The sequence below is a fragment of the Moschus berezovskii genome, chromosome 15 (assembly GCF_049115385.1).
Source record: "Moschus berezovskii isolate FMDL1 chromosome 15, NW_MosBer_1.0, whole genome shotgun sequence".
Taxonomy (NCBI): domain Eukaryota; kingdom Metazoa; phylum Chordata; class Mammalia; order Artiodactyla; family Moschidae; genus Moschus; species Moschus berezovskii.
The window spans coordinates 1,986,861-2,014,065 of NC_142474.1; the positions used below are offsets into that span (position 1 = coordinate 1,986,861).

The window sequence follows — 27,205 nt, forward strand, 5'->3', positions numbered from 1 at the left end:
TCACTTCTTCCCCGACACGGGGCACGTCCTCGACTATCACAGACACCTCCCCACCTCCCAAGCATTCTAACAATGACAGCGTTCGCCCAAAGCAAGGCTGCTAGAAATCCCTCTTCCATACAAGCCTCAGTGACTTGAGGGTTGAGGAGATGATAAAGCGTGGGGAACTAGCCAGCTCTGCAGCCTCTAAAGAGAGCAGCTGCTCCTCCACCTGTTCATCTGTGGGAGCTCCGCTGAGGGGCACATCCAGGGTAGACCCAGGCCCAGCGTTTCTGGTCTGAACACACCTTGGTTCGGGGTGAGATTACCTCATTCATCCTGAGGACCAAAAGCGTGTGACAATTGCGTGGTGGCGTAACCCATTTGCTGGGCCTTCCCCACGGCTTCCTGTTGGGCTCACATGCATCTCTTCTCCCGGGACGTGGTCCTCAGAGGCCCCACACCCGCCACTCTTGACGGGGTAGGAAGGTACGTTGATGCCTTCGTACCGTCTTGGTTTTGTGTTAAGGCGGCTGTAACACCAGCATTCACCTGTCGTTTACACCCACCCCTCGTCCTGCCAGGGCACTGCGGTCGGTGAGTGCCCACAACGAGGACGTGTATGGATCCTGTTGTGCGAAGGCAGAGCCTGTGCACTGTTACCTGAGTTCCCCATTTCCAGGGTTTGTGTGCTTTTAAAGACCTCCATAAACGGCTACAAACACCAGTTACTAGCTCAGAGCTACTCAAATCCCCCGGACAAATACCATCTAAGTTGCCTGAGGGATTTCTTTTCTTCCTTCTGTGTTTTTTCAAAGGCCTTCTAGAATGGTTCAGACTCAAGGCAAATAGGTAATAAAAACTTTCAGGGAAACCTGTATTCTGAGTAATACTTGATGCTATCATCCTCCATGTATTTATATTGGCTCCAATAAACTATTATTTAACCTGAAACTAGAATCATATATTTTGAAAGGCTGAAAGCATGACTCAATATTTACATCAAGGCCTATTTAAACGCCAGCATTTTATAGCATTTCATCAATTCCTTCTCCCCACCCCATTCCAAATCAGATAACATGATATAAAACACCATTTCCATCTCTTTTTTTAAAGATCATTTCTGCTTCTTCATTACATCAAGTTTTCACTATCATTTGAACTCACATGTCCTTTCATGCTAATGACTAAATCTTTTATAGTAACTATGGCAATTTAAAAAAAAAAGTAGAATCTCTTCCGATCCAAAAAGAATTCTGCCTTCAAGTGCATTTTCCTCCCTTACTCACCCGCCATCTGCATCATCACTGGCAGTGACAATCCCACCTAATTGGGCCCAGTGGACACAATGCCTGGGGCCCAGATGGGGTCTCAGGAGCCCACGAAAACATCTCCAACGCTTTCACAATCAGAAAGGAAAAAAATACTGAATATACTAATCCAGCCTGAGTTACACTCGTCTTCATGCCAAGGCAATCGTAAACTATACGTCATCATATTTGTCTTATGGGGTAAAGGCTCAGGAAGGCAGAAGTGCTCCGTGACCATGAAAGTCATTACACGAGCCCTGTGGTTCAGGGAGACTGTGCAAGTCCCTCGGAATCAGCCCAGACAACAGAATTCAGTCAAAACAGCACAAAGGCAACGCTACGCAGGTATATGGCCTTGAGCGGCCACTCTGAGCCTCCATCTTCTCACAGGATGAATCACAGGAGAATTGAGCCCTGTGGTTCCTCAGGCCGCGCGGGGAATGCGTGGCGTTTGCTATCTCATGCACCCTTTCAGTCCAGCAGCCCCAGCAGCTTGTTCGTGTGCAGCAGCTAACAGAATTGTCAGGACAGAACAGGGTCAGCACTTAGCAGCGGTGTGGTCCTGGCCAGCGTCCCTCCTGGGAGACGGAGTAAACAGGGACGAGCCACTCTGGCATGAGCCGGTGAGCCCTGAGGGAGCTCAGGAGGGAGAAGGAAGCCTGCCTTCCTAGTCATCAGATGGTGGCCACTTCCTCCGGGGAGCCCAGAGGAAGGGAGCTCGGGATGTGAAAACAGGGCACTGGCCCCAGACAGGTGAGGTGCATATGACAGGAGAGATCTCAGGGAGCCCTGACTCCATCTTCCCGCCGCTGGTGCTAAAGGACTCACCTGCCAACACAGGAGACACAGCTTCGATCTCTGGAGGAGGGCATGGCACTCCACTCCAATGTTCTGGAGAATCCCATGGGCAGAGGAGCCTAGCGGGCTACAGTCCTTGGGGTCGCAAAGAGTTGGACACGACGGAAGCGACTTAGCATACATGGAAAAGCGCTAAATTCCTTGAGATACTTGGCTTTCTTTCATTAACAATACTCTTGATGTTCAGACTGCCTGCCCCTTTCTGCAGATTTCTCTATAAGCTGACTCTTCCCCTAACTCCTGGGAACAGTGCCCTCAGGATCCCTTGAGATGCGGTCTCCCAGGCATGAAGTCTTAAAAACCCCCACCAGATAAAACATCACTCTCAACTTTCAGGTGGTGACTATTTTTAAAGTCAACGCTCTGACAGAGCTTCCCTCATCTGACAAACGTGATCCAAAAAGAATCAGCGTCACAGGGTTTGCAGATTGTGTGAGTCAAGGCTTGTCAAGGGCTCTACAGGGGGCCCGTGTTCAGCAAATGCTTCCTAACCATTCTCCTTCTCTAACAGGTGACTTCCCTTGTTGCTAAACTTCCTATGAGAGTAATCACAAAAAATACAGTTTTGTGTCTGCCTTCTTTCACAGAACACTGTGTCTGTGAGATTCATCCATTTTCTTGCATGTCATACTAATTTGCTCTTTTTTATTGCTGTGTAGTATTTCATTGTATTAATTTGAATAGACTACAGTTTATGTACCCATTTTCCTGTTGATGGTAATTAGGCTGCTGCCAAGGTTTGGCTATTGAAGTCACTATGAGCATTTCCACTCGTGCCTTTTGATGGACACAACCTGTCCTGTCTATTGCATCCCTCCTGTGTGACTAACCCTTTCACTTATCACTTTCAAGATAATTGGTAGGTTATTAATTAAATGCAAGTGCTCTTCAGGCCCATTGTTTTCTGCTGCCATCACATCCTGAGGAAGATTTAATTCCATTTCCTAATACATCTGCTTATTGGCATCTGTGTCATCATGAGTTTTGCTGACATCCACCAGACAAACTCTACCAATAATTCCAATGTTATTCCAACCCGTGACACAACTGTGAATGTTGGATATATTATTACAAAATAAATGAGAAATTACGACCAACATTCACTGTTCCAACAGCAATGAGCGTTCCCCACGCACCTAGTGTTCCCAGGCACACTGGCCAAGCTCAGACTGCAGATGCTCTACAGGCGCAGCCAGAGACCTCCTTCATCTCACAGGACGGCACTGGGGTGGGTTCCCAGGAAACGGGTCCTTTATGACGGCTCAGAGACCGCGGCGTTAAGCACTCTGCTCTCTAATTCCTACCCAGTGTGAAACAACCTGCCTGTGTCCTCGGATCTACAGGGGCTGCTCCAAGATGGTACGCTTGCATATCAGCACTGCACTCGAGCGGTCAGGCACAGAGACGGAAGCCCCACTGCTTGGATTTGAGTCTTGGCTCCTCCACTAAAGACTGGGGAGCCTCCAGCAGGACACTTAATTTCTCTGGGCCTCCATTTCCTCATCTGTAAAATGGAGACGGTAATAACAATAGCCTGTTCCTTAGAGGGTCGCCAGGACTGGGTTGGTATATTTCGAGTGCTCAGCCTGTGCCAGCTATATGGATGTTGGCTGGTTATCAACAGCCTCTCTCGGTTTCCTTCCACTGGATTGAGGTTAACTGTTCAGTGGCTCTGAGAGTTGGCCATGTGAATTTTGCTCCTGCGTTTGTTCTGAATTGGTATTGAAGTTAACATCTACTGCATTGCTCAAAGTCAAAAGGGAAGATTTTTTTCAGGGTTTAATCCTCTGAAAACTTTTTTGCTTTCATTCTCCTGGTGTATACCACTCTTTCTAATGTGGTTATTACACATCATTTTCTTTCTTTGCCTTAACCGCCAGAATCTCAAACGTGTTAACCTAAAGTGTGGACTCTGCGCCAATGTATTTCCTTTTCTCGTTTGTACTCATTTCCACCCTCTCTCTTTTCCCTCTCTCTTTCTGAATATTTTTTTATTTGGCTGTGCTGGGAATTAGTTGTGGCATGTAGGACTTAGTTCTCTGACCAAGGACCAAACCCAGGCCCCCTGCATTGGCAGTACAGAGTCTTAGCCACTGGACCACCAGGGAAGTCCCTTCCCTCTTTTTTTAATCTTTATATTTTATATGTACACACACATATACATTTATATGAAATGTGAAAATTCTGAAATTTTTTCATAAGGACACATATAAAATCATCAAAGAAATAGAAGTACAGTCTGTGCACTGATTAACAGCCCATTTGCTCACTAAGCTATAGTACCTGGGGCAAACTGCTCAACCTTCATAAACCTTTTACCATGTCTGTACCACGAGAAGTGATAACAAAATCTACAGCGTTATTGTGAGAAAAACATTTAATACATAAAAGACCTTCAGAACAGCACCAGCACATAAGCCCCCAGCGCTGGTTCTTGGTATTAGAATTATTCTCGGAGTTCAGAATGCAGGCTCTACCAGAAAATTAATTACTGGAAAACACCTACAAATAAACCAATCCTAATTACCCTTCTCCAAAATTCTTATATCAAATCTTTAAGCCAAATTTTAAGTTCTGTCCAGCACATATGTGTCTGTATATCTGTACACATGTAATCTTTAATAAACACCTGCGGCTTTAGTTGTTAAACTATTTTTTACCTTTTAAAATCGAGAGTTACACTACTCTGTTTTATGTCAAATGACACAAGAAAATGCTGAAAGTGATAGAGTTAAATATCAGTAACAACCTTACAAGACCTTCCCTGGTGGCTCAGCAGTAAAGACTCTGCCTGCAATGTAGGAGTCTCGGGTTCGATCCCAGGGCCGGGGAGATGACCTGGAGAAGGAAATGGCAATCCACTTCAGTATTCTTGCCTGGGAAATGTCATGGACAGAGGAACCTGGCAGGCTACATCTCATGGGTCCCAAAGAGACAGACGTGACTTAGCAACTAAACAAACCAACCCATGACCAGCTTCCTGGGTTGGTCTCCCCCACCACATCTTTCTTCCCCTCCAGAACTAATCACCATTCTGATTTTTTTCTATCATTTATTTCTCAAGGAAGAGCTTGCATAAACGTGAACTGCACCACGCATCTTTCCAGCTTACTGTTCGGAGAAGCCTAATGCCATCCTTTTCCTCGCACGGCCCCTCCCTTGCTGAGCTTCCCCGTCTCTTGTCCCTTGGTTTTTTCATCACTTTCTCTCCTGATTCCTCCCCATCTACTCCGACATGAACTCATATATTCCCTGATCTTCGAAAACAAAAACAAACCCAAAAGGCCCTTCTGGCTGCACAGTAAGGGCATTAAACGACAGTCGGGCACCTTCCCTCCATGGTTCATTTGCTTGTAAAAATACTTCTCATTTCTGCCTCCACATCTCCAAAACCCACTGCTTAACCTTTTATAAGCTGTTTGCCACCAACCAACAAGCCGGACACCCCTAGCTACCAGCACCCCAGGCGAGATGGGTCAGCTTCTTCTTGGGTGCTCCCGTATCTCGTCCCTCTCCCCCCACTGAAACCCTGTACCAAGAATTCTCTGTTGGCCTTACAGGTGCCTTCCTCCCACACAGCCGCAATTACTTGAGCCTAGGGACCCACTCCAGGGTTCTTGCCTGGAGAATCCCAGGGATGGGGGAGCCTGGTGGGCTTCCGTCTATGGGGTCACACAGAGTCGGACACGACTGAAGCGACTTCGCAGCAGCAGCAGCAGGGACCTTTAACTGAATCACCACCACCTGGAAGGCCTGTTAAACCACTGGGTTCCACCCCCAGTTTCTATAAATAGTTGCTGAAGGCAACTGTTCTATCCTTCACATGCTCAACATCATGCCTAATGGAGAAAATTATTTTTCAGGATTAGTCCTGCAGGAAACTCCCTCTGTGAGACCAGTCAGACTCTGCACCCCCTCACACCGCAGCCTCTGCCTCCTTTCCTGGTTCTTTTCTTCCCACCTGAATTCTAAGCACTCTTCTCTTCCACAACAAGCCGTCTAGGCTGACCAGTGTATGGCCAACCGACCAGCAATAGCAGAACACTCTGGAAGCTTGTTAGAAATGCAGAATTCCAGGCCCCAGCCCGAACCCACCGAACCAGAACCTGTTTTAACAAAATCCCTGGTAACCGTAATTAGAAGCACTTCTCTAGGAAGAAAATTGCCCTAAAATACACCTCCCCAGCCCTGCATGGGGTCTTCCCAGGCGACTCTGTGGTCAAGAATCGACCTGCCAAAGCAGGAGACGCGGGTTCCATCCCTGGGAGGGGAAGATACCCCAGAGAAGAAAATGGCAACCCACTCCAGTGTTCTTGCCAGGAGAATCCCATGGACAGAGGAGCCTGGTGGGTTTCAGTCCCGGGGTCGCAAAGAGTCGGCCGTGAACAGCAGCTGAACAGCGTCAGCAACGGTCCAGTGACTGCCCCGGGCTCATGGGGACCCGGGAAGCAGAAGCCCAAGTGCAGACCCCGCATCCGTGCCAGGGCCTGGGCCCCTCTGAGCCCCGCCACCTCCCAGGACCCGGCGCTCCCAGGCCCACCTGGCTCCCGGCTCCCGAAGCCCGACCTCTCCTGGGAGGCGGCGACGCCGGGGGTTGTGCTGCCCCTCTGGCCCCGGGGAGAAAGGGTCTCAGCTCCCCTTTCCAGCGGCCGAGCGCACACGTGCACGCTGGCGATGCCAAGGGTTCCGAGCCAGCCTCCGGACCGGCTCCTCTGCGCCCCGCAGGATGAGCCGGCACTCCCGACTCGGCCGCCCTCGGCAGCCGGTCCGCGGGCTTCCCGGGTCGCACAGGCCTCCGGGGGTCGTGCGCCCTCGAGAGGGGCGAGCAGGACCCCGAAGCATGCACACGAGGGGCGGGCCAAGGACCCCCGCCCCGTCCCGCGGTGCGCGGCTGCAGCTGCGGCTGCACTGTCTCTGCTGCCAAACTGGATCTTCACGTGAGACCGCGATGTTACTGTGGCAAGCACCGTTCAAGAAAGTGTTTAACTGTAAGAGCCAAAGAAACGCTGTCGCAGGCTGTCCCCGGCCTGTGCTTAAACCCGCGTTCTCTCCGGCTCTCCCTCCTTCCGCCCGTCACCTCCGCAGCCCCTGTCAAGGCCTGCGGCTCTCAGCTGCTCGCCAGGTCCCGCTTCCTGGTCTTTCTTCCCCTGCCAACTGGACCCACGTCCCAAAGAAAGTGCAGTAACATCCAGTAACCCTTCCTCCATGACTTTGTAGGAAAACCACCGAACAACTGCCCAATTATTCTAAACTCCCGTTCCGATCATATTTACCACCTTTCTGTTCAAAGCCCCTGGGAGACTGCCCCTGGCTTCCAGCTGTCAAAACTCTGTATCAAAGGACGTCCCTCTCCAAAACCCCTAAACTCCCTATCACCCCGTTAGTCAGGGTTTTGAGTAGAGCTCTTATAACTTGGACAAGCCTACTGATGGCTGTGGAGATGGAAAGAAATGGGTAGACTTGAGAAGTATTTAAAAACTCAAGTCAGCGGCAAAGGTTCCTAAGACGCACATTGTAGACCAAATGACCTGTTCTCTACTTCCTATCAAGGCCTGGATAGGATGTAGCATATTGTGCAGGAGTTTGCAAACTGGCAGCCTGCTGGTCCATTTTATTCCACAAATATGTTTTGTTTAGCCTGCATTGCTTTAAAAAAAAAAGCTGCACTTTCTTAAAAATAGTGATTATACATAAAAATCAGGATTCCTGTCTAAAGGAGGACAGCGGTTTGTGGGAGGGAGGCTCAGGAGGGAAGGGGATAGGTGCCTGCATTCAACTCACTCTGTTGCAAGCAGAAACTAACAACATTGTAACACGATTACACTCCAACTAAAAAAAAAAAGGTCAGTGGTGACGATTCAGAACAGCAGGTCTACGGTGGAGGGAGGGCTCAGTGTGAGATGCAGTGCGTCAGTCTGCAGCCTTCACCTGGCCCGGTGAGGTTACTAATAAAAATGAGAAGACTGAGGGACAGACGCTCCTGAAATGAACTTAAAATGGGAGTCAAATATTTCTGATGTCCTTTATAAATTTACTTCACAGGTAAACTTTAAAGACAAGGTGGAAGTAGCAATAATGTGTCTCTCTTCCTCCCCACCATGAAATCTTTGTTTTGTGTTAGGATTATTTGACAACACGCTGACAAAATTCTCAATCCTGGCGGTTACATGATTCCTTTCCTGGCATGTCAGCTGAGCCTTCGCTGTTAAAACTTCTAAATGGTTCGGTTTCAGCCAGCCTCCACTGGGTCTTCCAACTGGCCCTCCAGACCCACCCATCCATCTCCCCACAGGCCCTGGAACCGCCTTCTGTGGACCACCTGTGGATTCCGGCTGCCAATGGTGGGTACCGGCTGGGTTCTGGAGGGAGAGTGAGGTCAGTGACCAGTCCACGCTGTCACTGCAGGGATGTCCCGGGCCGGCAGTGCCTCTCGTCAAAGGCAGCCCTGCCCCGGGTCCCAGAGTGAAGGCGGTGGCTGTTCCTCCCTCGACACCCGTGGGGACGCCACACTCCTAGTGTTTACCTTCCAGCTTTGGAACCAGGCTCAAAGTTTCTCCAACCTTTCTAATTTGAGAGAGCGTTGGTTGCTCAGTCGTGTCTGACTCTTGCGACCCCATGGACTGTAGCCCACTGGTCTTCTCTGTTCATGGGATTTCTCAGACACTGGAGTGGGCTGCCATCTTCCCAACCTGGGGACTGAACCCAGGTCTCCTGCACTGCAGGCAGACTGTTTACCATCTGAGCCACCAGGGAAAGTTTCTAATCTGAGGGTGTTGTCTATTTCCTGGTACGTTTCCGAGTCTCACACTTGCAACCAAATGTACAGAAGAAAAGATATCCTTGTGACAGTCATTTCCTAGGATTTGAATATACTATTTGAGAAAATTTGCAGCAACTTTAAACTATGCCTTTAGGTCATGAAGAACTTTAGAATTATATTCCACCTTTAGGCTTCCTGGATGGCTCAAACAATAAAGAATCTGTCTGCAGTGCAGAAGACCCACATTTAATCTCCAGGTTAGGAAGATCCCCTGGAGAAGAGAATGGCTACCCATCCAGTATTCTTGCCTGGAGAATTCCACGGACAGAGGAGCCTGACGGCTACAGTCCATGAGGTTGCGAAGAGTGACTGAGTGACTAATGCGCGCGCGCGCACACACACACACACACACACGCACACACACACACTCTCTCTCTCTCTCTCTCTAAGGCTGAACCGTTTCTAAATATTTAACCAAAAAATACCTGTGCAGTGTTTAGCCTTGAGAATTAAGAAATGACATTCCCTCTAAAACTCTGGACAGTTAATCTTGGACGTCTCTTTTTTCCATCACGAGGCCTCCATTGGTGTTCTGGCATATCAGTGCCATCTGCTGGAAAGTTAGTGTAATTACGTCTTCTGAATCCCAAAAGGGTTGTCTTCTGGGGGAGGGCAGTAGGGAGTACACGTACTCTTCAAGGAAAAAAGCCTTATTTTTAAATACACAGCTTCTTTAACTTCCACATCATCATCAATATAAAGCGCAGTTAATTACAAAGCACTAAAAGTCTGCTGCTAAGTCACTTCAGTCGTGTCCGACTCTGTGTGACCCCATAGACGGAAGCCCAACCAGGCTCCCCCGTCCCTGGGATTCTCCAGGCAAGAACACTGGAGTGGGTTGCCATTTCCTTCTCCAATGTGTCAAAGTGGAAAGTGAAAAGTGAAAGTGAAGTCGTCCAGTCGTGTCCGACCCTTAGCGACCCCACGGACTGCAGCCTACCAGGCTCCTCCATCCATGGGATTTTCTAGGCAATAGTACTGGAGTGGCTTGCCATTGTCTAAAACGTAATTAAAAAAAAAAGAACCTAAACATTTCTTTCTCTCGGTTCAGTTCGGTTGTTCTGCTCTATGTACGAAGCTCAACACGCCTCAGCTTGTTTCGGCGTCACCTGGACTCTTAAACCAAGATATGTAAGAAATACATATACGAAGATGCAATACACACTGCGCATATTTAAATAAAGCACACACACGTGTTCTCGTATATGAGAAAGTGTCAGTTGGGAAGTGGGTAAGGAGAGACAGCTGTCACATGGGATGAAAGCAGCTTTCTTTCCTCATCTCAAAGTGGCAACTGAAGCAGACACAGGTAAACACGACACACAGGCCCGTTACAATGTGCTTGTCAGTACAACGGGCACAGATACTCTAAATGACAATATAGAAGCGCGAAAGATTGCTTAACTGATTTTAATAACATGACATAAAGCCCCTACACTTGATATAATTGTTATGCAAAATACATAGATGAATACTGTCTTCTTTTAAAAATATAAAATAAATAAGCAAGACGTGAAAATAGGCAAGTTTCCATTAAATAAATGAAAAATCTAAAAAAAGTTTTGCTTTCCATTTCATTTGAAGAAGGGAAATTATCATTTTAAACAATATTCAAGTTTATTAAACAAATTAAAAAAAATTTTATAAAATGTTTAACTTTCATCAGCTTCAAGGTTTATATTACTCCCAAATTTCGCATATAACTGAACTTTCAAATCTGCTAACACCCGCTGAATTGATTCCACTCTGGATTCTAAGGCGTCAATTTCTTCTTGCAAATTTTTCTGCAAAGAAAAAAAAAAATTAGTTTAAATTAATTCTATTCAATTGGATGATTTCTGAGCATCTGTGGATGAAGTAACATCTGGGAAGGATTTTAGGTCAAACACTTCCTAAACTTGGACAGGCAGCTAAATAATACTGATAATTAAATCTAAACCAAAAGTCTGAATGTGGCCATGATCTATATTTGCTTATTATAGAATAAGTCAAGCTTTTCTCAGTTCTGGCTGACTTGAAAGAACAGAGTAAGATAAAATAAATGATCATGTGCCAATAAGAAGGATATATAAACATTTTAGGTAAACAGTTTACCATGGGCCTGCCTTCTGACACAGCCTCTTTCAACTTCCCACAAAAATAACTACAGGAACTAGAGGAAATGATAAAAATTCACACTCCCACCAATAATTAAGAGTAACACTTGTCAAAATCTGGCAGGTTTCCTAACTATGAGGTCCCTGGAGTCAGACTCTGAAAGAGCCATAATGAGTCTCATTTATGACAGAGAAGCTTTGCCACACAAATTGCTCAGAAAGTCAGAAATCCTTTCCTGGCCAGGGTCTAAAGGATTTTTCCTAAATATGACAAAGAAAAAATGGAATTTTACAAATAATACACATACCCGTTAATATCTGGAACAAAAGAGGAAGTCCAGTAACATCAATGTTAACATGTTAGAAATCTGGCCAGTGGTTCTCGCCCCGAGGTCACCTGGGTGCTTGTTAGATCACTGGGGCGCCACTCCAGGCCTCGCGAATAAGGAATTCTTGGCGCTGGACTCAATAATCTGAATTTTTAACAAGCCCAAATGTTGTCAATGAATCCATACTCTGACCCAGTAATTACACTTCTCTGATTATTTCCTTAAAGAAACCTCCTAAAGGTGAACAAAGATTTAATAAGAACGTTCACCACAGTATTCCTACAGAAAAACAGTGAAAACAAATTACTGTAACGAGAGGACAGTGAGCTGAATCAAAGTCCTCTAACACGACATCAAACGGTCGTCTGAAGTGATGCTTTCAACGCACATGTGGCCCCAACGGGCTGCCGGTGAAGACCTGCTGGATTAATGAACACTGCGTGGAGCAATACAATACTCCCACTAGCAGGTTAACTGACCAACATGTGACGCAAAAATACACAGAGGAACAGAACACAGAAGAGATGCGTGACGCTGTCTGTCACGGACAGTTAACTCTGGGCCGTGGGCTTACGAGTGAGCATCCTCTTCTGTTTTATGATATTCTGCACTTTCTGAAAACAATTTAGGCCACAGCTTCTAGGCTCAAAAGATCATCCCCTTTGTCACTCTGAGTGAGTCCCACAACCTTTCTAAGACTCTATTCTTCTTCAACTCTAAATGGGGATTCCCACAAATATGCCACAGACTCATCCTTGAGATTAAACAAAATCGTGTTTACAAGCATTCAGAGAAGGCCTCGGACACTGGACGGATCCATGAAATGTTAGCCAGCATCCCTTATATTCCCTACACCTATAATTACACATTCTTTATAATGACATAAAATCCTAATTTAAGAGTTAAACTTCACCCTCCAGGGAGAGTTCAACATACCTTGGCTTCTTCTAACATTTCTTGTGTTTCTTCTTGAGAATGACTAATGAAAACATCGCCAATCTGATAAGGTATCATTAAGCAGTCGTCATCTGCAAGCAAGATGTCCTCACAGGCATCTTCTAAATTTTGGAGTTGTTTCTGTATATCAGGAGTGAACAGCAATGAAAAATGCATTCAAAATTCTCTAACAGAGGGTAAAACCCACTTGTCATTTGGGACACCCACACTCTAAGAGACCCTTCACTGAGGAACTATGACACTAAAATCAGAGTGTCTCACGTTTTTTAGAGGGCGTTTCCTAAGGAAGCACACAGGAGCACGCTAAAACACTGCCCTCTGGGCAGCTCCACACTCCACGGCCTGGGAGGGCACCATGGGGGCACCCACGGCCACTCGCAGCTGCTCCACGGCCCAGGAGGGCACCATGGGGGCACCCACGGCCAACCGCAGCTGCTCCACGGCCTGGGAGGGCACCATGGGGGCACCCACGGCCACTCGCAGCTGCTCCACGGCCCGGGAGGGCACCATGGGGGCACCCACGGCCACTCGCAGCTGCTCCACGGCCCAGGAGGGCACCATGGGGGCACCCACGGCCATCGCAAGGTCTCCTGCGGTGCCTCTCTCCTCAGGAATTCTGCCTCCCAACAGCAGAATGAAAACACGAGCACAAACTCGCCCTTCTCAGCTCTGCTTGATGCAAGCAAATAATGACATAAATTCCCCTAATCAAAGACGCTTGACCTGGTCTTCAGCCCTGGCAAGCTGCCATGAGAAGCGGGCTCTGACATGCAGGCCAGGGGTGGGCAGCAGCCCAGAGCACCGAGGACCGTGGGGCAGAGTTCTCCCCGAGGAGGGCGCGGCCGGCTCTGCGTCAGCGGTGAAGCAGCAGCCCCACCACCGCCCCAGGCCTCCGCACCGCAGCTCTGGGACCTGCTCCTCGACCCTCAGCCAGAGGGCATGCCCCTCAACAACCAGCCCGCGCCCACCTCCCTCAACTAACACCTTCCTTCTTAAACTAACTGGAGTGTATTACATGACTTACAATGGGGAGCCCAAGACTGCTACAATCACACATGATGGAATTTAGCTATCGAAGCTACAGCAGGAAGAGCTTTCATGTTTCTTAAGTAAGATCCAGCTTCAGTACCTTTTTTACTTCTATTTCTTCCTTCAGCTCTGTGATTCTGCTTGTATTCCGTGCAAATTTGTTTATCTTTTGTTGATCCTCAAAAGTGACATTGACATCTTCTGCAGCCTGAGAAAACATTGAAATGCTTTGTAGAATTAATCTGAAGGGAGAGGTTAGAGGTTAGCTTTCAGCACAACTCTGAAACACCTCGATAAGCTGCTTGTCCTCAGAGTCCAGGACCACACAATATAGAGACTGTCCCAGACACAGGCCCCACCAAGCTGCAGCGCCACACGCTCAAGGTTCTTCATTAGACCTAGAACCTCTCCTGACGTGCTATGGGACGTCTAATCGGCAAAAACATTTCAAATATAAACGACAACTGAGAAGAAATCCTGCGTCAAGTCAGTCAACAACTTTTGGCCTGGAGCAGAATTTCTCAAGCTGGAACATTCTTTCATCCAGATAATCCAGGGAGCAAAAGTGATGTGCTAGTTGATTGTGGTAAATGCCTCAGACTAGTTTATTCCCTAAGAGTTAAAACTTGCTCAAGCTTACTGAGGCTATCGGAAGTCTGACTGTTTCCATAATTTTTTAGAATTTATTTTTAATTGGAAGATACTTGCTTTACGCTGGCCACCTGATGTGAAGAGCTGACTCAATGGAAAAGACCCTGATGCTGGGAAAGATTGAGGGCAAGAGAAGGGGACAACAGAAGATGAGATGGTTCCAACAGTCTCAATGGACGCGAGTCTGAGCAAACTGGGAGACAGTGAAGGACAGGGAAGCCTGGCGTCCTGCAGTTCATGGGGTGGCAGAGTCGGACACGACTTAGTGGCTGAACAACATCAACACCAACTGCTTTACATGGGTGTGGTTTCTGCTGTACAACTTGAATCAGCCACAAGTACGCAGAAGTCCCCTCCCCGTGAACCTCCCTCCCACCCCACCCGCACCCCTCCAGGCTGTCACGGAGCACCAGGCTGAGTTCCCTCATTTCTATCATTTTTAGTCCGACTGCTACACTGGCATGAGGGTCCCTATGCATTTCAGTGACTATATTCCACACACACAGTAAAAGTTCATGTTTGCTTTAATGCAGAACTCATGTGTCTTCACTATGAATAAGGTGTGAGTCACTGTAAAATGAAAACAATGGAATGCCCAGTTCCAAAGAACAGCAAGGAGAGATAAGAAAGCGATCCGTGAAAAGCGATCCTCAGCGATCCGTGGAAAGAAACAGAGGGAAACAACAGAATGGGGAAGCCTAGACATCTCTTCAAGAAAATCAGAGATGCCAAGGGAACGTTCATGCAAAGAGGGGCTCGATAAAGGACAGAAATGGTGTGGACCTCACAGAAGCAGAACATACGAAGGAGAGGTGGCAAGAATACACAGAAGAACTGTACAAAAAAGATCTTCACGACCAAGATAATCACGATGGCGTGATCACTCACCTACAGCCAGACATCCTGGAATGAGAAATCAACTGGGCCTTAGAAAGCATCTACTACAAACAAAGCCAGTGGAGGTGACGGAATTCCAGTTGAGCTATTTCAGATCCTAAAAGATGATATTGTGAAAGTGCTGCACTCAATGTGCCAGCAAATTTGGATAACGCAGCAGTGGCCACAAGACTGGAAAAGGTCAGTTTTCATTCCAATCCCAAAGAAGTGAAGTGAAGTCGCTCAGTGGCGTCCAACTCTTTGTGACCCCATCAACTGTAGCCTACCAGGCTTCTCCGTCCATGGGATGGATTTTCCAGGCAAGAGTACTGGAGTAGGGTGCCATTTCCTTCTCCAGGCCAATCCCAAAGAAAGGCAATGCCAAAGTATGCACAAATGACCGCACAATTGCACTCATCTCACGTGCTAGTAATCCTCAAAATTCTCCAAGCCAGGCTTCAGCAATACGTGAACTGTGAAATTCCAGATGTTCAAGCTGGATTTAGAAAAGGCAGAGGAACCAGAGATCAAACTCCCAACAACCGCTGGATCATCGAAAAAGTGACAGAGCTCCAGAAGAACATCTACATCTGCTTTATTGACTATGCCAAAGCCTTTGACTGTCTGGATCACAACAAACTCTGGAAAATTCTCCAAGAGATGGGAATACCAGACCACCTTACCTGCTTCCTAAGAAATCTGTATGCAAGTCAAAAAGCAACAGTCAGAACTGGACATGGAACAACAGACTGGTTTCAAATAGGAAAAGGAGTATGTCAAGGCTGTATATTGTTACCCTGCTTATTTAACTTATATGCAGAGTACATCATGAGGAACGCTGGGCTGGAGGAAGAACAAGCTGGAATCAAGATTTCCGGGAGAAATATCAATAACCTCAGATATGCAGATGACACCACCCTTATGGCAGAAAGTGAAGAAGAACTAAAGAGCCTCTTGAAGAAGGTGAAAGAGGAGAGTGAAAAAGTTGGCTTAAAGCTCAACATTCGGAAAACTAAGATCATGGCATCTGGTCCCATCACTTCATGGCAAATAAGATGGGGAAACAGTGTCAGACGTTATTTTTTTGGGCTCCAAAATCACTGCAGATGCTGATTGCAGTCATGAAATTACAAGATGCTTACTCCTTGGAAGGAAAGTTATGACCAACCTAGACAGCACATTAAAAAGCAGAGACATTACTTTGCCAACAGAGATCCATCTAGTCAAGGCTATGGTTTTTCCAGTGGTCATGTATGGATGTGAGAGTTGGACTGTGAAGAAAGCTGATCGCCGAAGAATTGATGCTTTTGAACTGCGGTGTTGGAGAAGACTCTTGAGAGTCCCTTGGACTGCAAGGAGATCCAACCAGTCCATTCTAAAGGAGATCAGTCCTGGGTGTTCATTGGAAGGACTGATGCTAAAGCTGAAACTCCAATACTTTGGCCACCTGATACAAGGAACTGACTCATTGGAAAAGCCCCTGATGCTGGGAAAGATTGAAGGTGGGAAGAGAAGGGGACGACAGAGGATGAAGTGGTTGGATGGCATCACCGACTCAATGGACATGAGTCTGAGTGAACTCCGGGAGTTGGTGATGGACATGGAAGCCTGGTGTGCTGCAGTCCATGTGGTTGCAGAGTCGCGACTGAACTGAACTGATGTGATTAATGTGGTTAAATCAGTAAATAAAATTAGACAGCTTACATGACAAAGTATGAAACCATATTAGTAATAGCTAACATTCACTGGAAAAGGAAATGGCAGCCCACTCCATTATTCTCACCTGGGAAATCCCACGGACAGAGGAACCTGGTGAGTCCATGGGGTGGCAGAGTCAGACACGACTGAGACTAAACAGCAACGTTTCCTGAGCACTCACGACGTCGTACCCAGGGCTTTCTAAGTGCTTTGTCAGTGCTGCCAACCCCCAAACGGCCTTAGTCAGCAGGATCATCAGCACCGCTATTCCACAGAAAGTGTGGCGCAGAGAGGTCAAGGAATTTGCCGGAAGCCACACAGACAGCGAGCGGCAGAGCCCGCTGCCAACCCCGGCGGCCGGGCTCCAGAGCCAGAGACCCACGGGCACTCAGACATTAAAGGCAACAGTGCGTGTGCGCGCGCGTGTGTGTTTTAAACATGCAATCACACGTATCTAGAAGGAACAGGAAGTCCTTGGCTTCAGATTTTCAAAGGGGGACCTTTTTTTTTTTTTTGGCTTCCTTCCCCTGTTGTCTTTCTCTTTTAAAATTTTAATTGTATTAAATAAAAAATGTCTTTTAACTTCATTTTACATTGGAGGATAGTCAAGTGATTAACAAGGGACCACGTATTTTTTTTAAATCTGTTAAAAAACAGATTTTTATTCCTCAGAGTTTCCCCTCACTTAAAAGATAGGAACAAGGGCACATGGTTACAATTTAGAGGAGGAAAAAGACAGCTTCAACAAGGACTACTGTGGGCTCAGTGTTCAGCCAGTAACAGTAACGGTTCACAATAACCACACCACACCCTATCTTTTCACCTGGTCTCTATGACCAGGGACTTTTATTTCTTTGACAGGCAACCTGTGGTCTCAAGCAATAGGGAGCTTAGCGGTCAGAATAGACACGCAGACTCCTAGAGTTCAGCCATCCCCTGACCCAGGCTCCCACTGCCCAATAAACATGCATCAGCCTCCTCAGAGCCCCAGTAGATATCTTGGAAAAAAGTCCTTTACATATACATATGGGATATACATATAGCTTTGAATGTTCAACTTGGTGCATAACTTTTATGAATACGGAAGTTGGGAAACACGGAGCTATACAATATAGAAGCTAAAGCGAAGTCCATATACAGATATGTTGGCATTCAAGTCATCTCCCCGCACAAGAAGTCTCATCTCCCTACCGTATATACAATTAGAGAGCCGGAGGGAATTTGCTGTATGACGCAGGGAGCTCACACCTGGGCTCTGTGACAAGCTAGAGGGCTGGGATGGGATGGGAAAGGGGAAGGAGGTTTCAAGCGGGAGGGGACGTGTGTATACCTGTGGGTGACTCATGCTGATGTATGGCAGAAACCATCACAATATTGTAAAGCAGTTATCTTCCAATTAAAAATAAATAATAATAAAAAAAAAACAAGTTTCAACTCTCTAAGCCAACAGGGAACAGAGAATTCTAGACTCCCCGCTCCTGCTGAATTTAAATACTGAGTCTTTAAAAGCCTGAACGTGTATTTCCAGATCACCTGTCACGGCAAGGCTAATCCCCAGGAAACCCAGCACAGGGCTCACCTGGAACACAGCTGAGGCTTAATGCACTGTTTCTGAGTCTGCATTTAAAGCAGGTTCAGTCAGACTCACTGACGAGGGCTTTCTGAAAAGCTGCAGAGTCTGGCCACCTGCCTTCTATCTTTCCAAAGCAGGTGGTTCCTGCTGTAGCCTCACCAAACAGCAGCCCCCAGCACACTGGACCCTAGAGATCACTTCTGTAACGGTGCTTTTCTCCCTGGCGTTAAGGGCTGAAGCCAGAGTGTGAGGCCAACACCCACTGCGTAACCCGCGGTGGAAAGAGACTAGTCAGCACCTTCCCTGACTGCAGCTTCTGTTTTCGTCTCGCCGATCGTCTCACCGATCTAGAACACTCCTCTGCTGCTGGAGGCTCCATTTCGGCAGGGAGTAGTTCTAAACTGGGAGTGCAGACTGAGAGGTCCACTTACTCCCCAACACTGTGCAACGTGCTGTGAGTTATGTGTGCATTCTTCTGGAAAGGTCTTCGTGGCTTTCATCCGTTCTTAAAGGGACCCATGCCCGAAAGGTCAGGAGCAAAGCCAGATGTAGTTACTACCATTCACGAAGCCAAAGTAACTCAAGGAGGAAGGAGACTTTCATAGTTTTGGAAGCAGCACGAGCGGTGGAAACAGCAAAAGTGGATTCAAATCCAAGCAGACACAAACCACGGGCAACTTTTTCAGTTCTCTGCAGCCACCTCAGGCTTGTGATCTGTAAAGCAGGGAAGCTATTCCTACCTTCCAGGAGTGCTAAAATTGAGCACCTAGCACAGGGCCTGGGGATGGAGTCACTTTTCAATAAACGACAGCTGAGTGCTTTATTTTCTGAATAATGTTTGCCAAAAATCATTAAAAAGAACAGACCCAGATCTAGAAGGAAATCCTGCTAGGCCTAAGAGAAATGTGACTGCTCAAGATTTCAGGTGAAAATTAAAATCCCCTGCACTGCGACTGCACCCTTACCTGGAGCACGAGCCCCTCCCAGGATCCTGGGAGGAAGGGACCCACTTCACACCAGCATGCCGGACCCACAGCTGGGCCCCGAGGATTCTAAAAACCCTACAGGGAAACTCCGGCTAATTTTAATCTGCTTTAATTTTCGTTTATTAATGGTTATCTACCCAGTTTTTATAATATGAAATTTTGTTTCGAATTTTTTTTCATCTTTCATATGAACAGTCATTCATTAATTTAGCATTTCCTAAGCACAAGGAGGGCTTCCCTGGAGCCTCAGTGGTAAAGAATCCACCTGCCAATGCAGGAGACCTGGGTTCCATCCCTGGGTCAGGAAGATCCCCTGGAGTAGGAAATGGCAACCCACTCTGGTATTCTTGCCTGGAAAATCCCATGGACAGAGGAGCCTGGCAGGGTACAGTCCATGGGGTCTCAAAGAGATGAACATGACTTAGCAACAGGGTAATGTGAGTCCCCCCTCATGAGGACTGGCAAGCTCACATTCTACTAGAGGAACTAGATAAAAAGTAAGATTTTTTTTGCTAGACAGTGAGTGGTATGTGTGATAGTGAAAGCAAAACAGTTTAAGGGGTGGGAGTCCTGGAGGGCGTCTTTGAAATGTCAAAGGTGGCTTCTCTGAGGAGGAGACATTTGTCCTCAGGATGTAGAAACAAAAATCAGACTGTAGTCCACACCCAGGCCAAGAACCAGGTCTGAGAAAGAACTTTGGAGATGTTAAGACTGAATCGTCATCTCATCTTAACTTCACACCAAAGAAAGTCATGACCCAGTGGATGATACAAACACTCGGTGTAAAGCGCTCCAGATCGCAAAGGGCTCTTCTTCAACTCCGAGGGCTGTCCTGTGATATTTTGCTCTCACCCCTTTGGCACGCATCTGTCTCCTCCGAGAGTCAGCAGACAGGAAGACGCACACGTCGCTAACCTATTAGAAACTCCACGGTGCCACAAACACCTACAGGAAGACGCCGCGCCTCTGAGCGCCTCCCTGAGATAAAGAGCCTTGTGTCTGGGACGTCACGTCCCCTCTGAGTCCTCTGCCACCGCGGTTCAGCCTGCTCCCCGCCCCACGCCCCTTCCTCCTGCCCCTCTCTTCACTGAATGCACCCAGGCCTCTGCAGGAGGCACTCCCAACCTTCTCTTGCCCTCCTCATGGAATCCGACAGGCCACATCTTCTCAGGGAAGCCTTCTCTGACGTCAAGACAGGCCTATTCCAGCCCTCATTTCACAAGCCCCTTTCTTTCATAGTTCTGCTCAGAGCTGCAAATTTAACAGCTTTCTGTGTGACTGCTGATGAACACCTGCCTCTCCCCCAGGGTGTCAGTTCTACAAAGCTATGGGGAAAAGAAGATAAAAACTTCATTACTAGGCCTTCCCAGGTGGCTCATTGGTCCGTGGTCCAGGACGATCCCACATGCCTCGAGGCAACTAAGCCCGTTTGCCACAACTACTGAGCCTGTGCTCTGGAGCCCAGGCACCAAAACCACTGAGGCCATGTGTCACAACTACCGAAGCCCCAACATTCGAGAGCTCACATTCCACAACACGAAAAAAGCCATGGCAACGAGAAACCCACGTGACGCAATAGAGTAGCCCCTGTTCTCTGCAACCAGAGAAAGCCCGCTCAGCAACAAAACCCCCCACAGCCAACTGAAACCAGAAACTTCATTATTGCTCATCAGTCTTATCTCCATCAGCTAAAACAGAAACCGTGCCACTGACCACACTCAAAAAGTCTGTTCAATGAATGAAAGGAAAATGCTGTTCATCAGAACTTCTGCGATGAAGCCCAGGGTTCAAATCATTCTGTGACCATTTCCTCGATGTTTATTTTTTTGTACTTCAGCTTCTACAGCTGTGAACCACAATTACTATGTTCCATGGAGTTAAAGGTCATACGTTATAAACAGAAAACAGAGGCCAAATGAATCTCGCTCTGTTTCTCAATCACCAAGGCCCTAAACTCTACTCTGGAACCCAGCAAGAATTTGTGGATCACAGATTAGTAGAACGAGCGAGTCGTCTTGGTTTGCCTGGAGCTGTCCCAGTTTCAGCAACCCCTCCGTCTCGGGCAAACCTGGACGGACTGGTCACCCTACAACAAGAGCAGGTGGTGCGGAGCCGAAAGCAATGGGAGCACGTTACCATGTGGTCTCAGAAGCCAACTGAAGGAAACAGGCAAAATTACGGAGCCAATGCCTTCAGCCAGCGGACTGTCACCAGACACAGACTCCGGAGGCAGAACTTGCGTGTTTATTACTGCAACCTTAACTTTGCGTCTGTGGTTCAGGTTCTTCACTTGTAAAATAAAAGTAAACGCAGCACGACCCTAAAAGGAGTGGAGGATTAAAACACCGTGTGGCACGCGCTCAGACCGGCGCACAGGGCCGCCTCGGTAAACAGCAGATGCTCTCAGCGCCTGGCCCCGTCCGTGCTGGCTGCTTCTACGCGGGCATCAAGCATCGGCGCCTGCCGAGCGACGAGCCCTGAACGGGCGCCGTGCCCGCTTGGAGGGCAGAAGCCGGGCTCAGGGGAGACGCGGCCACCCCGGGTGCGCGCTGGGGCCCGCTCCGGCTGGGGCCGCGGGGCGCCGCCCACGGCTCTGCTGCTGGTCCGGCCCCGGCGGGGCTGCAGGCCCAGAGCGACACGCGGCGGCCCGGCCCGGCCTCGGCCCCCGGGGCCCCGAGGCCCCGCGAGCGCTCGCTGCCGCCGGCCGCCCCGGCCTCAACAGGGCCCCCGGCGCCCGGCCGGACCCCGCTGCTCCGGGGCGGCCCGGCCTGCGGACCCCGCGGCGACGGAGCGCGCCGCCCGCCCCCCGACCCCGGCCCCGGCCCCGCGGCCCCGGCCCCCCGACCCCGGCCCCGCTCGGCCTCGGCCCCCCGACCCCGACCCCGGCCCCGGTCCCGGCCCGCCGCGCCCCTCACCGCCTTCTTCATGGTGGCCGCCATCTTGGGACTGCGCCACGGCGCGCGGCGGGGAGGCGGCCCCGCGGCCCTGCTCGCCCCGCTCGCGCCCGCCCCGCTCGCCCCCAGCCCGGGCCCGCGGCGCACGCGGCGCCGGCCCCACACGCCCCGACCCGGCCGCGGCCGGCGGCGCCTGGCGCCCGCGCTCGGGGCCCCGCCGCCGGGAAGGACTTGGTACGCGCCAATTAAAGGCGCAGGCACGCCCGTGGGCCGACGGAAACGCGGGCGGCGCGGCGCGGGCGGCGGGCGGCAGGGGGCGCCGAGCGCGCGGGGCGGGGCCGCCCACACGGCGCGGGGCGGGGCCTGCGCCGCCGGCGTCCTGCATTCTGCGCTGACTGCATACGCGCACGCGCGCGCCTCCCGAGTCCTCACTGCCCTCTTTTCGGGGGAGAGGGTGGGATCTTTACACTCTTAAAAGTCATTGACGACCCCAGAGAACTTCTGTTCCATATTCATCGATACTTATCACATTAGAAATTAAAACACAATTTTTGAATGTACTTCTTAATTTAAAATAATGAAAGATCCCTTCCATATTTATCATAAGCAACACTTTAAAAGAACCATACTTTCCAAGACAAAAGGAAAATATTGAGAAGAATGGCATAGTTACACATTATTGCAAATCTCTTTAACGGCTGGCAGTGAAAGTTTACGTTCTCACACCTGCCTCTTTGCTCACTTCCTGGCAATATGTTGTTTAATGGACACAGATGAACAAAACCTGATCTCACATAGATATGAAGTTAGAAAAAGGAAGCCCTCTGGACATCCCCTGAAAAAATCTCAGCGACAAGTTTGAGAATTGCTCTGGACAAGTGTCATTTCTCAAAGCCCCAGTTTCCTCTTTGCGAAATAGGGATTTGGGCTAAGTTGCTTCAGTCGTGTCCAACTCTTTGCAACCCCATGGACTGTAGCCGCCAGGCTCCACTGTCGGAGGAATTCTCCAGGCAAGAACACTGGAGCGGGCTGCCTTGTGTCCCTTCTCCGGGGGAGAAGGGGCCAAAGATGTCCTGTAACCCCCCTATTTCCCCACCACAGCACTCAGCCCCACGTGGCACTGCCCCTCTGCTGTGCTCCCAGCTCCAGATCCAAGCCCTTTCCATTGGTTCTACCCCATGCACAGATCATACGCGCTCAGTATATATTTGTCAAATGAAGTTTTTGTTTTTTCAGGGTTGAATCTCTTCACAGGATCTATCCTGTATTGGACTGTCCATCAATGACACTCATTCATTTAAAAGTCCGTTAACTAGCAACATTTAAAGCTGCTCCAGAAACAGTGGAGGGGAGACAAAACATACAAGTACAATATCAGGACTTCTCTGTGGGCCAGTGGTTAAGACTTTGCCTTCCAGTGCGAGAGTTCGTGGTTTGATCCCTGGTCGGGCAGCTAAAACCCCACATGCCTAAAACCAAAACATAAAACAGAAGCAATATTGTAACAAATTCAATAAAGACTTTAAAAATGGTCTACCTCAAAAAAGAAAGCAAAGTCATTACAAATAGTGCCAAGTGCCTGAAGGGCGAAACAAGTACGGGGCTGAGACAGAGACGAGCAGGAACGGACGGTCAGAAGGGTCTCTCTGGAGGTGGCCATTGAGAGTGAGGGAAAGATGGAAACTGACTTTATTTTCTTGGCTCCAGAATCACTGCGGATGCTGACTACAGCCATGAAATTAAGACGCCTGCTCCTTGGAAGAAAAGCTATGACAAACCTAAACAGCATATTAAAAAGCAGAGACATCACTTTGCCGGCAAAGTTCCATCTGGTCAAAGCTATGGTTTTTCCAGCAGTCATGTACAGATATAACAGTTGGACCATAAAGAAGACTGAGCAACAAAGAACTGATGCTTTTGAACTGTGATGTTAGAGAAGACTCTTGAGAGTCCCTTGCACTGCAAGGAGCCCAAATCAGTCAATCTTAAGGGAAATCAACTCTGAATATTCATTGGAAGGATTGATGCTGAAGCTCCAATACTTTGGCCATCTGATGCGAAGAACTGACTCATTGGAGAAGACTGTGAAGCTAGGAAAGATTGAAGCGGAAGGAGAAGGGACGACAGAGGATGAGATGGTTGGATGGCACCACTGACTCGATGGACATGAGTTTGAGCAAGCTCGGGGAGATGGTGAAGGACAGGGAACCCTGGCGTGCTGCAGTCCGTGGGGTCACAAAGAACTGGACACGACTGAGTGAGTGAACAGCCTTGAGAATGGGAAGCATTTGCTTGCGGGTGTGGGGGGCAGCCTCTCATGGAGGAAGGGCATGCCTGGGCTAGATCAGCAGCTCAGAGTCTCCATCTTCCTGTGTTCAGGCCTCTGTAATAAAACGCACCAGACCTGGCAGCTTATAAACAATAGGAAGCTGTCTCACTGATCTGGAGGCTGGAAGTCTGAGAGCAGGACACCAACGTGCTCAGCTGAGGGCCGTCCTCCGGGTGCAAGCCAGCACCTCCAGCTGTGTCCCCCAGGGAGGAAGGCGGAGGGAGCGCGCTGGTGTCTCTTACAGGAGCCCCAGCCCTTCCACGGAGGCTCCGCCCTCCCGAGGGCTGCGCCCCCAAAGACCCCGCCTCTTAGTACTGCACAAGGAGCCCTAGGATTTCAAGGCATGAATTTGGGGGGTGGGGGCCCCAAACATTCAGACAGAAGCAGAAGTCACGGCTCCCAGCCGGGTGTTCTGTCAGCCCCCGACCTTTGCCACATGGCAGAGCAGTCCTCCTGGGTCCCCTCACCCTCCTGCTCTCTGCCCGGGCGCCCCTTCCCCATAAAGTGTCTTGCTTTGGCAGCTCCTGTGTCTCCTCGGACACTTCTTTTCCAAGCGTTAGACAAGAGCCCACTTTCGCAACAGTTGCACCCTCAGGCATCAAGCCTTCATCCGGGAGGTGCAGAGGCAGAGAGGTAAGGGGTCAGCAGGCAGCTCTGTGCTCGGGCCTCCTCTGACTCGCCGTCCTGCGCTTTCTCGCTCTCAAGGAGAGACGTACTTCCCAGACTCTCCCAGCCCCCTTTCTTTATGTCTGTCTTACACCGGCTTTGGGCTTCCCTGGTGGCTCAGACAGTAAAGAATCTGCCTGCAATGCAGGAGACCAGAGTTCGATCCCTGGGTCAAGAAGATCCCCCAGAGAAGGGAATGGCAACCCACTCCAGTATTCTTGCCTGCAGAATCCCATGGACAGAGGAGCCTGGCAGGCTACAGTCCATGGGGTCGCAAATAGTCAGACATGACTGAGCGATTTTCACTACACCCACTTCAATCACTGGCCGAAAGCAACAGGATTAACGATTACCTTAAACAATGATGACTAATTCCTCGAGGCTGGAAATGTGGCTTCCCGAAAACAAAACTAGCCAGGCTTCTGAACACTACGAAGAGGAAGAAGGGAGCATTTTTGGGTCAGCAGCCAACAGTCATCCGTCATCGGCTGGGGCCGTTCAGAGAGCCAGGGCAGACCGGGGTTGGACAGGGTCTCAAGGCTTGGGAGAGTGGCGTTTAACCTGGACGGACAGGCAGCGGGCAGGCCCCCAACCTTGGTGCTGAATGGGCCGCCTCTGGTTCAGCGGTCTCTCTCCTCCCATTTCTCACACCCTTTTCCCCTCGGCTCCCCACTATCCTCCTTAATATTGAGTATTTCCCACCTGTGCTTCTGTGTTTTTTTGTTTTTTCCCTCCAGCTTGAGACGGCCCCTATCTAGTTGGACCCCAGAAGGAAACCTAGTGTCCAAATGGGGACAATCAGAGACTCCAGGTCAGGAAGGAAAATCCCAATAAGCTCTTGAAAATACTGTCCCCAATGGATGAAGGAACACATTCCCTCATACTGGACTGAAAACTGGCTCCCCAGTGACTGGATGCAAGATAAGCTTTGTTTGGGATTCTTGTTTGACCCATACAGTATTTTTTTTTTAATTGAACCAATATTTGAAACAAGAGATTTCACTCAACAATATTCGAGTTTTTACAGAAACAGATTCACAGACTTAGAGGACTAACTTACGGTTAGTGGAGGAGGATGAGGGGAAGGGATAGTCAGGGGTTTGGGACGGACAGGGACACATGGCTAGGTTTCAAATGGGGAACCGGCAAGGCCCTCTGAGGCAGGAGGCAGATGGGCCCCCGGGCTAAAGCGGTTGCAGCTTCACTCCCCGTGGTCTGAAATGGAGAGATAAGAACAGCAGGACAGGGAAGGGAGGGGGCCTGCCGAGGCCACAGACTTCTCCTCCAGGTCAGGAGACCTGGCCCACCACACACGTGTGGAGAAGCTCCTCGGAGGCCAAGGGGAGTCAGTCAAGGGAAGTTCTCTACCCACGTGCTGTTTGGTAAAATCCATCTTGGCTAAGAGATGCGTGTGCACCGATGGGAGGACCCTGAGGTATACCAGACGCGGACTGGAAGCCGGGCAGACCAAGATGCCTGGCCAAAGGAAACCCGGAAGAAGCGCCCGTGAAAGGGACCCAAACAGCCTCGAGGCGTGACTCGGGGACCCTTCCCTGCGCCTGCCGCACGGACTGCGCTCTCTTCCCTCCTAGTAAAGTTTGCTTCTCCGCTTTCCGTCTTTGAAGAGATTCTTCTCTGCAAAGCCAAACGGCCAGGGCCCTTGTCACTGACCACTGGTCTAGCAAGTGGTGCCTTCACCACAGCCACCAGCCTCCATCTCTGGCTGGGAACCCAAACCCCGCTCCAAGCCGCTGCAGGCCGAGGCCACCCGATCACGGCTGCAGCGCAGAGAACTCTTCTCCATACTGTGTAACCACCTGAACAGGAAAAGAATTTGAAGAAGAGATGAGTAAACTGGATCACTTTGCTGTACACCTAAAATGATCGCAATAGTGTCAACCTGCTATTTGCAATATAAAATAAAAAGTTAAAGTAATAATCATCATAGAGCTTTTATTTTGCTTTTGCTGATAAAAGCAGAGTCCTGGTGACCCTCAGCCTCCATTCCTGCATGACAGCCGCTGCTGGTACTGATCTGACGCGGACCCTTTAGCTCACAGGCCTTGTCCAGGGCACCAGCAGGCCCCTGCCTGCCTCGTCTGAATGCCTACCTGTCAGGCCCTCCAGGTAGATGACCTTGGCCACCCCCAGGCT

The 27,205-nt window shown here is 49.2% G+C and overlaps 1 protein-coding gene across 1 annotated transcript; it reads right to left on the bottom strand.

The window, feature by feature from the left end:
- Positions 1-10,361: 10,361 nt before the first annotated feature.
- Positions 10,362-22,268, bottom strand: PFDN4 (prefoldin subunit 4). Its single transcript, XM_055393903.2, has 4 exons — positions 22,078-22,268; positions 13,479-13,586; positions 12,329-12,469; positions 10,362-10,751 (listed from the first exon to the last, which is right to left on the bottom strand). The coding sequence occupies exons 1-4, from the start codon at positions 22,099-22,101 to the stop codon at positions 10,620-10,622; spliced, it is 405 nt and encodes a 134-aa protein (XP_055249878.1). The 5' UTR covers positions 22,102-22,268; the 3' UTR covers positions 10,362-10,619.
- Between the last annotated feature and the right edge of the window lie 4,937 nt (positions 22,269-27,205).